Below are 16,863 nucleotides of genomic sequence, written 5' to 3'. Positions count from 1 at the left end.
GAAACTTAAAATGTGTGAAAAAATAATACCACTTTGCTTTCTAGAGGTTATTTCATAGGTTATCGAACGAAATTATTCTTAAAACTAAAGTACGTTGTGAATATAGAGTGAAACTTAAAATGTTTGAAAAAAATACTCCTTTGTTTCTAGAAGTTATTTCATAGGTTATCGAACGAAATTATTCTTAAAACTAAAGTACGTTCTCAATATAGAGTGAAACTTAAAATGTGTGAAAAAATAATACCACTTTGCTTTCTAGAGGTTATTTCATAGGTTATCGAACGAAATTATTCTTAAAACTAAAGTACGTTGTGAACATAGAGCGAAACTTAAAATGTTTGAAAAAAAAATAATACCACTTTGTTTTTAGTGGTTATTTCATGGGTTATCGAACGAAATTATTCTTAAAACTAAAGTACGTTCTCAATATAGATATATATCTATCAATATAGAGAGAAACTTAAAATGTTTGAAAAAAGTGATATTTTAAGAGCTGTGGGTGTATTTGTAACTAAGAGTTTGTTTTTTAATGACCTTATCACACACATGCCTGTAACTGTCTATCAGATTAACAGTAGTGATATTTCGTTATTAATCGCTTCGACACAGGGACGAATAAAATAAGTAAAGCCCATTAAAGAATAGGTCGTAAGTGAAAAGCTTAACTGTATGACGTCATTACAAAGAAAAGAAGATTATATTTCAGGCTTGTAACGTCTTGCAGTGTTAATAAAGGTTAGTTAACATTCGGGTCCTTGTATAACTCTACAGACTGAAGACCCATTATATCTTGCATCATTTAACAACTGATTTTTTTTTCAATAAAGGATACTGTAGATTCTTTTCTATGACATTGTTTTATTCACACAGTAAAACGAAGGCGATTTTGAGAGTGATTAAGGATTCGAATTACAATGATATTTTGACGTAGATATATCAATCTACTTGTAAGTGCAATTGATTCTTTCTGTCTATTTCGTCATATTCAGCGTGATAAATCTATCTCTTTTTATTTTCTCTACAGCTTAATAAGGTGGTCATTTCTCTTGCGTACTGTAGGTCACGTGAGCAGGTTTTCCTGTACCACCGCACGTTCACACTGACGATTGGTAGAACCGTTATGACGTCAGACAAACTGCTCTGGGGTTGCTGTGAGCGCTGTCTGAGTAAATCGCCTGCTCAGTCGACAACGAGTTTTCTTACTGAGGAGAAGGAATTGTGTATGTGTAGTGTCTCTGCTGAATTTCTCTCTCAGTAGCGACTGTCGGTAGCACAACATCGGCTGTAAAGCTGCGGTGGTGGCAGTACTGTGAAACCTTTCTGTAATACTAATACTATTATAGCAGAGAACAAAGCCAAGCAAAACGTGAGTGTTTTTATTAATAAGAAATCCAGGTTACTTTCTAGTAATATCTTTAAAGTTTACAACGAGTCTTCCTCTTTTTAATGTGGTGCTAATGTTACTATTAGATTGGGACAACATTATAACATCTGGTTGCTCGCCATTGGGTTGAGTTGAAGATAACGATCATTTCCTGACAATACATTAGGTGCACGATTCAATGACAAATGGTTATCAGACTTTTTCTGCATTTTAAGTTGTTAACCCTTACAGAAATATAGCTCTTGATATTCCGGTTCTAAGATGCGTGGAGAAACGACAAAAAGTTAGAAAACGGGTGTATTTAACAAAAATGTGTGTACCTAGCGTGTTCCAAGGGGTATGAAGGAACGATGCTTACTGGGTGTATTAAAATGACATCTTTACGTGCTAGTTATAGAGTGTGTGTGAAAAGCAATGTCTGTTCAGTAATTGAGTGTATTAAGGAGACATATTTACCTAACTAGTTCTAGGGTGCGTGTGAGGAGCGATGTCTGTTCAGTAATTCAGCGTATTAAGGAGAAATATTTACCTTACTAGTTCTAGTGTGTGTGTGTGTGTGTGTGTGTATATAGGACCGATGTTTGTTCAGTAATTAAGCGTATTAAGGAGACATATTTTCCTAACTAGTTCTAGGGTGTGTGTGTATAGGACCGATGTCTGTTCAGTAATTAAGCATATTAAGGAGACATATTTACCTAATTAATTCTAGAGTGTGTGTATAGGACCGATGTTTGTACAGTAATTAAGCGTATTAAGGAAACGTATTTACCTAACTAGTTCTAGGGTGTGTGTATAGGAGCGATCGATGTCTGTTCAGTAAATGTGAATGTTTTAGCATGAAACTAGCTTTTTTCTTTTGTTTACAAGTTATAGTTATTACTCTCCATAAAGTTGTCTATGAACCAGTTTTAAGAAAGTCGTGCTAATAACATTGGTAATGATAAGCAAATACAAGAAGAATAAATTAACACATAAAAGATTTATCAACTACGTAGCTGATGTGAAAAATACTGAAAATCGTTTTCTTACCTTTGAAATTCTGTACTTTAAAATGTTTAAATTGTTTCTTTTTTGTAGAAAAGATATTCTGAACTTGGGTAGTTTTGGAGTTTATTAAGAAGAGTTTTTTTTAGCTACAGGAGAAAAAGAAATGTATATTATGAACTTGGGTAGTTTTGGGGTTTATTAAAAAGTTTTTTTAGCTATAGGAGAAAAAGAAATGTGTTTTATGAACTTGGGTAGTTTTTGGGTTTATCAAAAAGTTTTTTTAGCTACAGGAGAAAAAGAAATGTTTATTATGAACTTGGGTAGTTTTGGAGTTTATTAAGAAGAGTTTTTTTAGCTACAGGAGAAAAAGAAATGTTTATTATGAACTTGGGTAGTTTTGGAGTTTATTAAGAAGTTTTTTTAGCTACAGGAGAAAAAGAAATGTGTATTATGAACTTGGGTAGTTTTGGGGTGGAAGTATATTTAGAAAATCTGTGTTCTGTGCACTAGGTTATTATTGAAAATTCTAGGGTTTATTTGTTTGTACGTTTTAGTGCAGTGGGTTATCTGCGCTCTGTTCACCATTAGGAATCAAATCCTGTATTCTAGCGTTGTAAGTCCATAAACTTACATGTGCTAAGAAGGCGAGACATAGGTGCTTTATTGTCTCAAACAGTTACTTACAAGTTTTAATGCATTACTCCGTGCAATTTATATGTCATTACTGGATATATTATAGTTAAGTAAATCTAAAAAAAGTTAATTACGACTTAGAGTTAATAATCGTATATTTTTGTCAAAGTTTAAGATTTACACATATTCAATTTTCCAGAGTGTAATGTGTGTAATATAAGTTTTGAGCTCTCAGTGTAAGAAACTGTCGATAAACATGTCAAAAACATTTAGTAGTTAATTGTGTAATAGATAAAGAAGTTCACGTACTTTTTTATGTAACACACACACATATATAATAGGTTATTTTGTTTTTGTATTTTCTAAAAATAATATGATCGAAGTGAGATTATAACGCCATAATAAAAAATATTGGGCCTAGTGATTAGGGCACACGACTCGCAATCTGTGGGTCGGGGTTCGAATCACCGTCATCAAACATACTCTCCCTTTCAGCCATTATGTGGCAATAAGTCCCACTACTCGTTAGTAAAAGTTGGTGGCGGATGGTATTGACTAGCAACCTTCCTTCTCGCTTATCACTGCTAAATTAAGGACGGATAGTCTTCAAGTGGCTTTGCGCAAAATGTAAAAGAAACGGACGAAAGTAGCAAAACTATTAACGTTGATTTTAAAAAAATATCCATATAATTTGCATTGAGTGCATGCCACTTATACTAAGTGCGAATTTCTGTGTGTTCCTATAGTAACTGTAATTGTTCAGGACGCTCTGGAAATGCTAGTCTTTTAACTTTAGCCAGAATTAAAAATAAGATTCTTATTTGAGATATTTAAACCTTATGATAATATATTTTGATTATGATGCGGTGCCGCCATCTCCTGGAAGGTACTGCTACTTTCAGAACTGTTGGTTATGATGTCACATGGAGCAAAACAGTGACAAAATATTTGTTATGCAATAGACATGTAATAGTGACTTGTAGGGACTTCTGTTATACATCGCTTATAATGATATATTACATGCCTAAATGTTAGTATAGATGCCAAACTCACGAATTTAACGAATACTGTGCAAAGACAACTAATGAAAAAACATGTTCTACAGAGGATTCCCAAAACATTTTACAGTGAAACGTTTTGATATTGCTCAGGCAGGTCAGGTTCTGGAATTTAATGTCATATATAATAGTCTAGCGACACTTAAGTTAATATCTTGTATATATAATAGTCTAACAACACATTTATGCACTTCAAACACGAAGTATCAGGTACAGTAGATTCGCGATTTCATAAAGCCTAGTAGTTATGATAGTTATTTGCATTTGATGTACACGTGACATGACATGAGTTTGCCTCAAACGGAATCTCTTGGTGTATGAGCACTTAATATTCTTATGCCTGCTAATCCATTGTTCGAATTAGCTAACTGAGTGCATGATTTCTTACTGAAGGTTTCAGGTTTTGTAGCTTTTACTGTAGCCAACCAGAACGATTCAGGTGGGTGCGTGAGGAGCGCGAGCCGCATGCAGGTGCACTTTGTGCTCTTACTGGACAATATACAACAGCGTGTGCACTATAGACCTTTTAGATAGATGTGCGACGCGGCACGCTTTTAGGACTCGGCTCTGCTTTTCTCTAATGGAATTGTCTCTTTAAGTGGTCTTAATGTGGCAAGGGCTAAAGATGGGGGTGGGGGATAGACGGGATGAAAACAGCTTGTAGTAACTGTCTCCAACCCGATGGATGTTATCTTATTAGCTCAAAAGGCTTGCATTAGTGGCTGGCTTTCTGCAAAAAGGACGAATGCCGATAGCTTTTAGCTGACCAAGCCTCGATGTCATCAGCCTTTGTCGTTATTCTCATCAGGCCAAAGCTGACCTATTGGTAATGCATTGGTGGAGGACAGATGGTTTCAGAGTCCATATATGAAGGCTAAGTGCAAGATGCCACGTGAACCGTAATTCTTCATGTTACTTCATCTTTAATAGACCGCAGACTACTTAAGAGCAAAAGGAGCAGAAGCTATTTACTCCGAGTTCACATAGCAGCATTGCCTAGTAAAGCAATCAACGATTGTTTGACTGAATAATGTTCATGGCTTTCTGTTCTACTAAAACATGAAACAGTGCTTTTGTAGATCACACAAATGCATTCCAGTGAGCCTAACTGATATAACCATCGTAAAATGTCATAAAAGTACGGCTAATGGACTATTTATGTTTGACCTCATGGATGAATTCATTTTATACACTTTGAAGGCACTTTATTCTTAGCTTCAGTGCAGTGGCCTGTTATTACTTACAGCAATATTAGTAGGAGGAGAGGAATATAACTTGTGTATGTGTGCATCTTATGGAATTGTCTTTAAAATGCTTTTGTATGTTGACATGAACTATTGAAAAAACAAATTAGTCGCGTATTTTTAAATCTGTTAAATTCTGGGGTCCTGTGTGTGTGTGGTGGGGGGGGGGGGAGTTATAGCACATCGGGCTATCTGCTGTGTCCACCTAGGGGAATCGAAACCCTGATTTTGGCGTTGTAAATCTGTAGACTTAACGCTGTCCCACCACCGGGTGACTTTTGGAGTCATTATCTTCCAGTGTAAAGTCAGGCCTTGATATGCATGCATGTCACCTCTCCGTGGATGAGAGAGGTCAATAATTTGATTTTAGTCATCGGATGTGTTGTAGTTGATGTGATACTAGGCCGTGGTCATAAGAAAAGTTCATCTTGAATGCATTATCTAATTAAATATTAAACATTTGGGTTGCTTCAGATTGATTTGAAAACTCAGCCAAAACATCAATTGTTATTTTTCGCATTTATTGGGTTGGTGGGGTAAAATGTGATTCAGATGTACCGAAAAACACAATTGGAACATTTAATTTTAAACTTTTAATAGTTATCCTGACGTCTGAAGACAAATTCTACACAATATTACGAGTAATACTTGGATACGATTGTTTTTTAATTTACAAATATTTGTACTTGTGAGTTACATCGGTTGAAAGTTTGGATATTCTGAGAAGAACCAATACAGAAATGTGAGGATATATCGACTTATTTTACGTAAAACTGCACCGTTTTATCCTGGAATTCAGGAGAACAAACATATTGAAAGACCATATTAAAAAAGTTAGTGAGTAACAGTTGCAACCTACAACTGGCAGAAAGCCAAACTTAGCACGTTGAATTAGGTCTGGTCAAATTTCAAACAGACAAAAAATAATAAACTCTTGGTTGACACCGACGTTCAGACTGTGATAACCAGCGTTTTTTGGAAATGCTTCGTATTAAAAATATGTTATCCATGATTTAAATGTTTATAACTGCTTTTCTTTTGTGTCGGATATGTCTAGACACTTCGTAAAAATAAAATAAAAAATACTTATGGTGCTCACTATAAGCAAATTCACCGAGTTGCTATGTCATTTGTGGTGTTGTGGTAATATGAGTTGGTACAGCACGTGCTTAGGATGCGAGAGGCGTTGGGTTCGATCTGAGCCGAGGAAATAATAAAAGTACAACTAGATACTATTGGCACATTGAAAACGTCTTTTTTATATACACTGTTTATTGTTGTTTTCTCTTTGAAAGGATATTGTATATTTTTCTTTTGGGGGGGGGGTGTTTAAAGAGTTGGCGGTGAGTGGTTATGACTAGCTGCCTTCCCTCTAGTCTTACACTGCTAAATTAGGGACGGCTAGCGCAGATAGCCCTCGTGTAGCTTTGCGCGAAATTCAAAACAAACAAACCAAACCTTTTTGGGGGAGGGGAGGGGTAGAGGTACATGTCAAATACAACAAGTTTGTTAAACAAACGTTCAATTCAACTAAGTTAATAATAAGGGGATTTACTATGCATTAAGGAAACGTTCGTGTTACTGCCACGTGTTTACCAATATGATTATTGCTAACTATTGCAACATTTCCCTATCTTAAGCAATTAAGCTGGAGGGATTTTTCATCATGGATATTGATGTCAGAAATCTTGTGATTTGTCCCTTTTACGCAACCTGTCAGTTAGCAAAACATCAATGGTAGAATCTAGGCTATCAAAAACTTTGAATACAACTTAACTGATTATGTTACGAGTAATCCATATTATGCACATGTTACCAATAGTAAAGTCAACGGAGCTCACTTGTATCATTCCACTGTGTGGCGCTGCCGAATGATATTTGAGGTCATTAATGATAAAATGTGTCTGATGATTACATCTTTACGTGCAGTGTAACAATTTACTACGAGTGCCATCATACCTGACGAGGAACACTTAGCTCAGCCCTCAAATTACCAACTTTACGGACCCGGGCAATAATTAGTGGCCACAGTGTTGATGGTGTTTTTATGAAAACCCACAGTCAACAAAATCATGGACCCACAAGCAGTTTGATGTATAAATAGCTAAGACTCCGGGTGTTGGCTGGTCAATTATTACAGAGTTCACGTGGCTCAGTATGGCCAGATGGTTCGGGCGCTTGATTCGCATCTGAGGGTCGAGGGTTCGACTCTCCGACCCACTAAACATGCTCGCCCTTTCAGCCGTGAAGGCATTATAATGTGACGTTGGTAAAAGAGTAGTACAAGAGTTGGCGGTGGGTAGTGATGAGTAGCTGCCTTCCCTCTTGTCTTTCACTGCTAAATTAGGGACGGCTAACGCAGATAGCCTTCGTGTGACTTTGCGCGAAATTAAAAAGAAACAAACAGTTCACGTTCACTCTGCTATGTTTGAAAGTTCACTTTGGTGTACAACAATGGTGTAAGAACGTTCAAAATGAGTGTTTTTTCGTCTCCACGATTTACAAAGCTGCTGTAAACGGGATGAATAATTTGCCTGACACTGTGTGGATAGAGGACAAAGGAAAGTTCTTCCTTGTCCTGGTAGATGAAGTACCCAGTGGCTGGTGTTATACGAGGAAGGTGGAACCGTATGCTGTTTCCTATATTTCACTCCTGTTCTCATCTTATGATGTATTCTCAAACCAGTGTTCAGATGTTTTAGTAAAACAACTATACACCACGACTAGCGTAACTTGTATTAGCTGCCCCCGGGGGATGACGAGACACATGGTTGTTTAGCCCTTAAAAGAATTACCGTGAGAAAAACAGCAGCGACTTAGGCAAATATGGCATTAAAATGACTTTCAGTGCATTACTTCTCACGTGCGAAAATCAGTTTTCCATAACGGAATGAGTCAGAGTTTCGTTTACTCAGATGCTTCCCAGATTTGCTTCCAGTTGTCTAATCGGTTTCCTATCCTTTTTTTCCATCAGTGGGTCGGCTTTAATAATAGGTGGTATATAGCAAGCTGCACATGACAGCCCAGGCGAGTTAACTGCCGATTATTTACTTTGGCCCTCCGCCCTGAAACGTGAATTATCTGCGCTTGTGGTGATCAACAGCACGGGAGTGTCGCCGTGTAGCTACCGAATACACCACCCGCTTTCTACAGTGCACTCGCGCCTGGCTGCTTGCGAGGAACGCGCCCCCCGAGGTGGCGCGTGGCCAGCACGATAACAGGCTGACTAGAGATCTAATACTATTCATTGGTCTTTCGCTGTGCCAGATTCTTCGCGATTTTGACGGGAGAATATGTACTCAATCATTTTACTCGCGCTCGCCTCGTCTCTCCCGCAATCCCCTACCAGCTTGTGACTTAACCTGTATAGCTTTTACAGCGCACTACCTTATTACGCGCTCACGTTGAGCATGATCAGCGCTTCAGTAATCTTTCAGTCTGATGGTTTCCGGCTGGTTTCGCAACTCTAGTCGCTCGGATAAGCTTCAGCCCACCCTTCAACAGTCAAACCTGGCACAAATAATAGACTTCTTTCCAAGATGTTATTTTTCCGGTGGGGATTTTCACATTTCTAACCTTCCTTACAGCAGACAGCTGTCAGGGACACAATAAATGGGACCCTGGTATGTTTCTTTAAGATACTAGTCCTGTAGTTGTAGAGAAAATGAATCAAGATATATATATAACAACGTAAATTCCTTGGTGATGTAGTATTTTCAGATGAATCGATTAACTTGTGTTTACTGCAAAGCCCCAGATGAATTCAAAACCTTTTGAAATCAGCCTATTTTTTTAATGTACTTGTTACGGTTAATACGTTTCTAAATTTATATTTTTCTACACCATCCCTAGAATAATTTAGCTTGTACCAAGAGAAAATATTATAACATATGTAGATTTTTTTTTAAAAAGTGTGTTATAAGTGACTCTTTGCGATTGAGCTTATTTTACTTACACGATTGAGCATAGGCGGGGGAACGTATTTAAACTTGTGGAAAGGGGAGAGGGTACTTTATTTGCGATGTTGACCGTGACGATTGTATTCACAAGTCTATTCCTCATTAAAAGATGGTCAAAATTGTGAGGGCGCGTGCTCCCCGGTTTCGTGTATAATGGCATCATAAGGTGTCAAAGTAGTAACAAATGAGTTATTTGTGAGGTTTACAGCTGTCTTTGTTTTCCTTAACTCTGCAATTGTGAACTTTCACTAAGTATTGACAAATTTCATGTATTGACTACTTTATTTTGCTCTCTGAGATTTCTCTGATGCTTTGTTTGAAGTTAAGCACAAAGTTACACAATGGGCTATCTGTGCTCTTCTCACCACGGGTATCGAAACCCGATTTCTAGCGTTGTAAATTTGCAGACATGGCACTATTCCACTGGAAGCTTCTCTGATGCAATTTAGTTTTTGTTGTTTTTGGTCAAGTTTTGCACATTCAGTGTATTTTTAACTCTTGTATTTATACAGATTTCACACATTACCCAACAATTTTTAACTCTTGTATTTATACAGATTTCACACATTATCCAACATACAAAAACACAAACGACTAGTTTATCGTACTTTAGATTAAAAGGCGTTGAATGGAAGTTATATGAGTTAATAAAATACCAATTAATCTAATTCCCTTTTTTAGCTGCTGCATAGCGGCTCGTAGAATGGTTCTGAGTTTTTTTTTTCAAGTACACACTTTTAGCTCATAGCTCCGTCATCTCTTGACCGATTTGAGATCTAATTAAAGTTTTGGACCCAGGAGGTCAGACCCTTTCGATAGATGCACTTGACTACGCCAAAGGTCTCATAGATAATTTACTCTAATCTGGCCTAAAATAATTTTAATTTAAGGGTAGGGTGGTAAAGATCCTGATGAGTAATAAAATCGAATCGGGTATACGCGCGCCCCACACTTGGTATTGCTGGCGTACAAAAATATAGCTAATAGAAAGGGGGAAAAAAGATCTCGTAGATTAATTTACTTTAATCCTGCCTAAAATAATTTCAAGTGCCGCGGCTATTGAGGATTCCCTCTTGTATAAACTTACTAAGTTTTTGTACATTTATCAGGATATTTACCTAGGTAATATTTTTACGTTGTACTGAACGTTATTCAGCGTTATACAAAATTCAAGAAGTCTGTAAGGAGCTTTAAATTTTCATTGATCGTTTTGTCTTTAAAAATCTAGACCAGTGGTTCGCAAACAGTGTGACACGCCACCGATAAAGGGAGAGGGGGCTACTATAACTATAGAAGCATAGGAATTATAACTGAAAATACAGATATAAAAATATAAAAGGTTTAAAACTACTGCACAAATATTACTACTATTAAGTAATGTAGTAACAAAAATTAACACGAGAAAATGACATGTACAGTTTATATACAAATAGGTTATACATGGTGCAGGAGGGGGGCAACAAAACGTATTTCTAGAAGGGTTTGCGCACCATTGACTCAAACTGTTGCCCCCCCCCCAGTGGCACAGCGGTGTGTCTGCGGACTTACAACGCTAGAATCCGGGTTTCGATACCCGTGGTGGGCAGAGCACAGATAGCCCATTGTGTAGCTTTGTGCTTAATTACAAACAAACAGACTCAAATTGTCAAAGAAATACTAAAAAAAGACGCTGTTAATGTTAAGTGATATCAAAGGTTTTGTTTCAGGAAGTAGATAAGTATTGACATCTGTTTGGTGATGTGTGTATGTGCCCGCAGACATATACACGCAAGTGCGTGTAGAAATCTTTCCTAATCTCATTACCAATAATTTCTGAACCAAATTATACTTCTGCATTGAGATAAACTTCCACGTTTGGTAAGTGTAGTTGTAGCAGTTCTAGGGTTGATGGTATGCGTAGTTGTAGCAGTTCTATGGTTGATGGTATGCGTAGTTGTAGCAGTTCTAGGTTTGATGGTATGTGTAGTTGTAGCAGTTCTAGGGTTGATGGTATGCGTAGTTGTAGCAGTTCTAGGGTTGATGGTAAGTGTAGTTGTAGCAGTTCTAGGGTTGATGGTAAGTGTAGTTGTAACAGTTCTAGGGTTGATGTTAAGTGTATTGTAGCAGTTCTAGGGTTGATGGTATGTGTAGTTGTAGCAGTTCTAGGGTTGATGGTATGCGTAGTTGTAGCAGATCTAGGGTTGATGGTAAGTGTAGTTGTAACAGTTCTAGGGTTGATGGTAAGTGTAGTTGTAACAGTTCTAGGGTTGATGTTAAGTGTATTGTAGCAGTTCTAGGGTTGATGGTAAGTGTAGTTGTAGCAGTTCTAGGGTTGATGGTATGCGTAGTTATAGCAGTTCTAGGGTTGATGGTATGCGTAGTTGTAGCAGTTCTAGGGTTGATGTTCTGACGATCATGTGAAAGAAGTTCACTTGATTATGTGTGACATTTGTGCGTGGTCACTAAATCCTTAGTCTAATACCTTAGTTCAGTGCAGTAGAGTTTGAACGAAATACACAAAATACTTGCATATAATAAAAGATAAAATCTACTGACGAGTCTATTTTAATTAATCTGCTGTGTTTTAAGTGAAAATCTTTATTATATTACAATAAAACTGTGGAGGATTGACGACATTTTCAGACTGTAAGATTGAAAACCTGAAAGACAGACCTTGAAATATTTGAATAACACTACCAGTTATTCAATAGAGTTAAGTGAAAAAACGTGCTGAAAACCTAATACCGGTTTCCGAAGTTCGGGGTAATACTGTTACTATCATTTTAAACTACTTTTTTTTGTTAGCTGCTTGACTGAAGACGAAAGAAACTTATATTTTATCTGACAGCATCGTTCTTTCATCTCTTTATCACTATTTCTATGCGATATTATAATGTGTATGCGTTATTTGAACTCGTAATGTAATATAATTCTTTCTCGATGTTGTGTTCCACAGAAGTGTAAAGGAGTATTTCGTACCATACGAATCAATATTGATGTACGTTATAACCTGAATCTCATATATCCAGGAAAGTATTATGGCACCGCAAGTTACTTATTGTTATTATATTTAGAGAAAGTCGGGACAAGTAGTAATTGAATTACAAATATAGATGCGTTTTGCCTTGGTGGTCATACCCGGTCTGATTAACTATCTTGTTACCGCGCTTACACCACCATCTGCAAGAAAGCTGTCTGCCCCTTTCACTATTATGTTATATGAAATCTTAGTAACAATCCACTAAGTGTCATTCACGAGAATGGAAAAGAAGACTTTGAGGTTAATTTCAAGTAGAACAACAGGCTGTTTGTTATCGTCAAGCTCATTTATCATATACATTCGACATAGTGTTTTGTCGAAACGTTGTACATTTGCTGTTATGTTAAACTTATATTAAAGTTTCTCTTCATTACCCATTCAAGCCGTCTCCAAGCATTATTAGTCTCAAAGTGGGTTTCTCGTCATCAAAATTATCGCTGTTTTTTTATCAATTGGGTTTTTGGTATGAACGCAGCTAAATACATCACATTAGTCTCATTGAATATAATTCAGGTTGAACCGTAGCTTGATTGTTTCTAAATGCAATTATATTGGTACAACTATTCGTATATTCTAAAGTGTTAGGATTAATACAGTTGATTAAAGTAGGTTTGTAGAAAAAGGAGAAGAAGGTGATTGTGTATCAAGCTAGGTTAATTTTATTCTCTGATTGTGTTGAATAGTATACCATTTTAAAGAAGCCTAACAGTTGTAAGCATTAAGATTTTAGAGTTGTGTAGAATTTTGATAATAATAAAAGGGTCGAGTACTTTATCTTATATGGTTTTGGAGCCTCACAACGTCGTTACAATCCACATCGCCACGTCCAGTCATACTCTATCTGATAACCGTATTCTTGACAATAGCTCTGCAGCACAGTTTCCATTGTAAAATGACTCGTCGTGAGTTTTTCATTTCCAAAACACACCACTCCTTCCTGGTTACTTTCCATAATTCATCTAGTGTGCGAGAACAATGAAATCCCTAGCGCTCATGTGAACAGTCAAATACTTATAACCATATTATTTATAGCCATGATATTGCAGGGTAATTGATACAACTTGGGAATGGTTTGAATGTTGTAACATACTATATATATATATGTTTTTTTTATATTGAAGATTACTGGTATTTTCGATATAATCTGGTTATTCGCGAATTTTATGTGATAGACGCGTGAATAAATTCGCATTAATCCCTCCGTACAATAAATTCATAATAATCTAACACGACAAGAAAACGTGAAAGACAAATACATTGTATGGTTTTAGAGATTAGTGGGAGACAAAGTTAACTGAACCTTATCATCAAAACTCTTTAAACACGTACCCTTCCTGTTCTGATAAATCAAGCTCGGCACACATGCTAGACAGGTCTCTTGTTGACACTATACAGCATAAGACTGTTGTATACCTAGCTGTTTCAGCGCAGTCAGTTTAATCCTATGATGTTATCGTGATCAAATCGTGCTTAGCCGTGGTTCGGAGGATTGAGAAATACGTTTAATGTTGATTACGCACGTACGAAAGTAGTGATTTGAAAATGAATACTGAATAATTCAGATCGAAAAATGCGGTAATGATTTGTTACGTTTCGGTGAATGCTTCATTAGTCTTAACCACCTCTGTTTCTGCATGATAACACATAAAAATTAAAAAGTCTTTTAATGCACGTGTTCTATAGTAGAGTATACAGAATATTATTTAGGCAATACTAATACAATTTTTTACTGGTAACTCACACTTGTAACAAATACTAAATAAGGGGTTTATATTATTATTGTTTGTTTGGCCTAACCCAGAGCCGTGTTTTAGTTTATAAGCACCTACAAATGTTACGAACTCATGCCTAGAATGCCTTCAGTCTATTTTGAATACTGAGAGTTGTAGACAATCAGTCACGATTGTTTACACAGAGATATCCAAAAATTCCCTTTGTGTGCTATGTTGCAGAACTATCAGAGTACCACATCAAGAGTAAGCACAATAACGTACTTGACAGTCTTTGTTAAGGTTTCACACCGGTAGTGCTAACTCATTCCTTGTAATAAGTGCAAGACGATTGTGTTTGAAAAAAAGATTTGATTGTTATAGGCCTAATAAAAATATTGCTTGTAAAACCAAGTCCTCTGAATTATACTGAATAACAACAGTAAATACAAACCTATTATTCTAATAAAATTATCGGTCTCTGAATTTAAGAAAAAATAAACCTAAAGACTCTGGTAAATCACTGTTAGATACATTCCTATTTTGAATCGCATTGATTTCAAGAGTCAAATACAGTAGCTAATCGATCTACTGGCAACATAACATTTATATTTACTTTCATGTAATATAATAAGGCTTGCAAAGAAGAAAGAAAGAAGTAAGTTAACAGAACATATTCAAGCAATAGTAACCTTGATTTTATGCTAATATGCCATTACTCCATGTTGTCACCAAAGTTTAATTTCACTTGCAATATTTTGGACTTTAAAAATTCAACTAACATTGTACGCTTTTACGTTTTCATAAACCAATTTCGATAAGCGTTTGCACAGAAATATATATTCTAGCTCTGAAAAGGGTGATTAATCATATTTTTTAGCGTTACTACCTTCCCAAACGTTGTATGTATACAAGCATGTTGTTGGAGGAATACAGTGTTTCAAATACACGAGAAGTTTAATAGAACTTAAATTAGCTCGATTTCCCCTTTTGAAACAACAATGACAGGATGACAGATTCTGTAGACATGATGATAATATAATTCAAAACAGAAGCCCTGGCTAGAACATTATATATAGTTGGGAGTATATAATTTTTGTTTTAGCTTATAGAAGCTTACCGTGCGAGAAACAATCGACAACGGATGTTAAATCAAGTCTAATCAATGTGTCACATAAGTTGGCAGCAAGAGGAAAATCACTCTGCTAGCTTGACAAAGTGTTCTTGACAGAACCAATTTCGGTGGTAGCCTTATATTACCGCTAGTATCAAGCCGAAGCATCTCCCCGCCTTTAGGCTGCAAAACCTGTTCATTTCCAGCATACCAAGAGGAACTGGAAGTAATATGAAAAGATATTGACTTCGTGCAGTGTACTCCAAGGCCTTACGGAAATTTATGGTCAGTCTGGCTAAGTTGTTGGAAATCATTGCCTTGCTGCGGCAAGTACATCAACTCTTCTCATTTTCGTCCTCTCTTGACCTTCTCTGTCCGTTGTTTTGATTGCGTCCCTAAAGGCATTTTATGAAGTGAGAGACGGGAATCAAATATTTCATTTATACTTCCCGGAAGTGCACTTTGGAGTACGAAATATCACCATTTTTTGTGTACACGTAATGGATGGTTGTGTATGCAGAGTATGTTGAAAACTTGTTTTCTGACGAGACATTTTAGTAAATCATGCATGTAATGTTTGAGAATCTATATCTGTCTCCAGAAGCCCCCTGAAAAAAAAAACTTAAGAATTTCTTATCAGTTGCCCAAGAAAGCTGAAGTTGTTTGTCAGAATTTTCGAGAAATATATTCACAGTAATTTCAACGGAGAATTATTTTAGACAGCGACTGTATCGGGTTGTAGTAATTTGGTATAAAAGTTTTCAGCTTTAGTTAATAATTGCAGCATTACAAAATTTTGGATCATCTTTTCCATTATGTAAGTTTACCCACATCTTGATCAACGAACAGTTATACTGCGTCTTTAGCTTGAAAATGTTGGCGGTGGGTGGTGTTGACTAGATACCTTCCCTTTAATCTTGTCTAACATTTCAAAATTAAGGTTTGTGTGTTTGTAATTAAGCACAAAGCTACACAATAGGCTATCTGTGTTCTGCCCACCACGTGCATCGAAACCCGGTTTCTAGCGCTGTAAGTCCGTAGACATACTGCTGTGCCACTGGAGGCGTAACCACTTACTAACTGCTTTTTAGCTCATTATTAGTTAAATGTGTAATCTTATGTTCTAGTACCCGAATAAATGATTATTTTGGTACTTAAATATATTTTGATTTTTACTTTATCCAGAAATACTTGGACTTTCTTGAAATGGATATGAAACAGGAGATATCACAGCGTCTGCCTGTCGACACAGGGACGGCACCAGAGTGCGCTGGTTGTCAGAAGATTATCCGAGAAAGATATCTGCTAAAAGCGTTGGATCAGTTCTGGCATGAGGATTGTCTTAAGTGCACCTGCTGTGACTGTAGACTTGGAGAGGTGGGCTCCACCCTCTTCACCAAGGCCAATCTCATCCTCTGTAAGAGAGACTATCTCAGGTGAGTGCCTAGAGAGGTTTAAAAACTTCAAAAGATGAACAGGTTTTTCTAAAGTTGATAAACATCATATTAAAATTAAGTTCAGTAAATATTTTTTAAATCACCAACCTTCTGATGAAGGTAAATCCAATATTTTAGGTGTTTTAGAGCATAATCACATTGATCTAACTTCTGTGTCCACCGCGGGGAATCGAAGCCTGTATTTTAGAGTTGTGAGTCCGTAAACTTGCCGCTATCCTACCGGCAGATCCAATATTTTAGGTGTTTTAGAGCATAATCACATTGATCTAACTTCTGTGTCCACCGCGGGGAATCGAAGC

The 16,863-nt window shown here is 36.6% G+C and overlaps 1 protein-coding gene across 3 annotated transcripts in view; it reads left to right on the top strand.

Moving 5' to 3' along the window:
• Positions 1–1,159: 1,159 nt before the first annotated feature.
• LOC106460572 (LIM domain only protein 3-like) overlaps positions 1,160–16,863 on the top strand; it is a 21,958-nt gene continuing 6,254 nt past the window's right edge. For 2 of the 3 annotated variants that reach the window (XM_013920291.2, XM_022387324.1), the window contains exons 1-2: positions 1,165–1,366; positions 16,293–16,543. In XM_013920291.2, coding sequence (XP_013775745.1) covers positions 16,314–16,543 — 230 coding nt within the window. In that variant the 5' untranslated portion in view covers positions 1,165–1,366; positions 16,293–16,313. Of the gene's footprint in view, positions 1,367–16,292; positions 16,544–16,863 lie in introns of all 3 variants that reach the window. The other variant, XM_022387323.1, reaches the window with a different exon arrangement.

The sequence above is a fragment of the Limulus polyphemus genome, unplaced genomic scaffold, assembly GCF_000517525.1.
Source record: "Limulus polyphemus unplaced genomic scaffold, Limulus_polyphemus-2.1.2 Scaffold798, whole genome shotgun sequence".
Classification (NCBI taxonomy): domain Eukaryota; kingdom Metazoa; phylum Arthropoda; class Merostomata; order Xiphosura; family Limulidae; genus Limulus; species Limulus polyphemus.
Note: the sequence above shows the minus strand (reverse complement) of the source record. Positions and strands in the feature narration are given on the sequence as shown.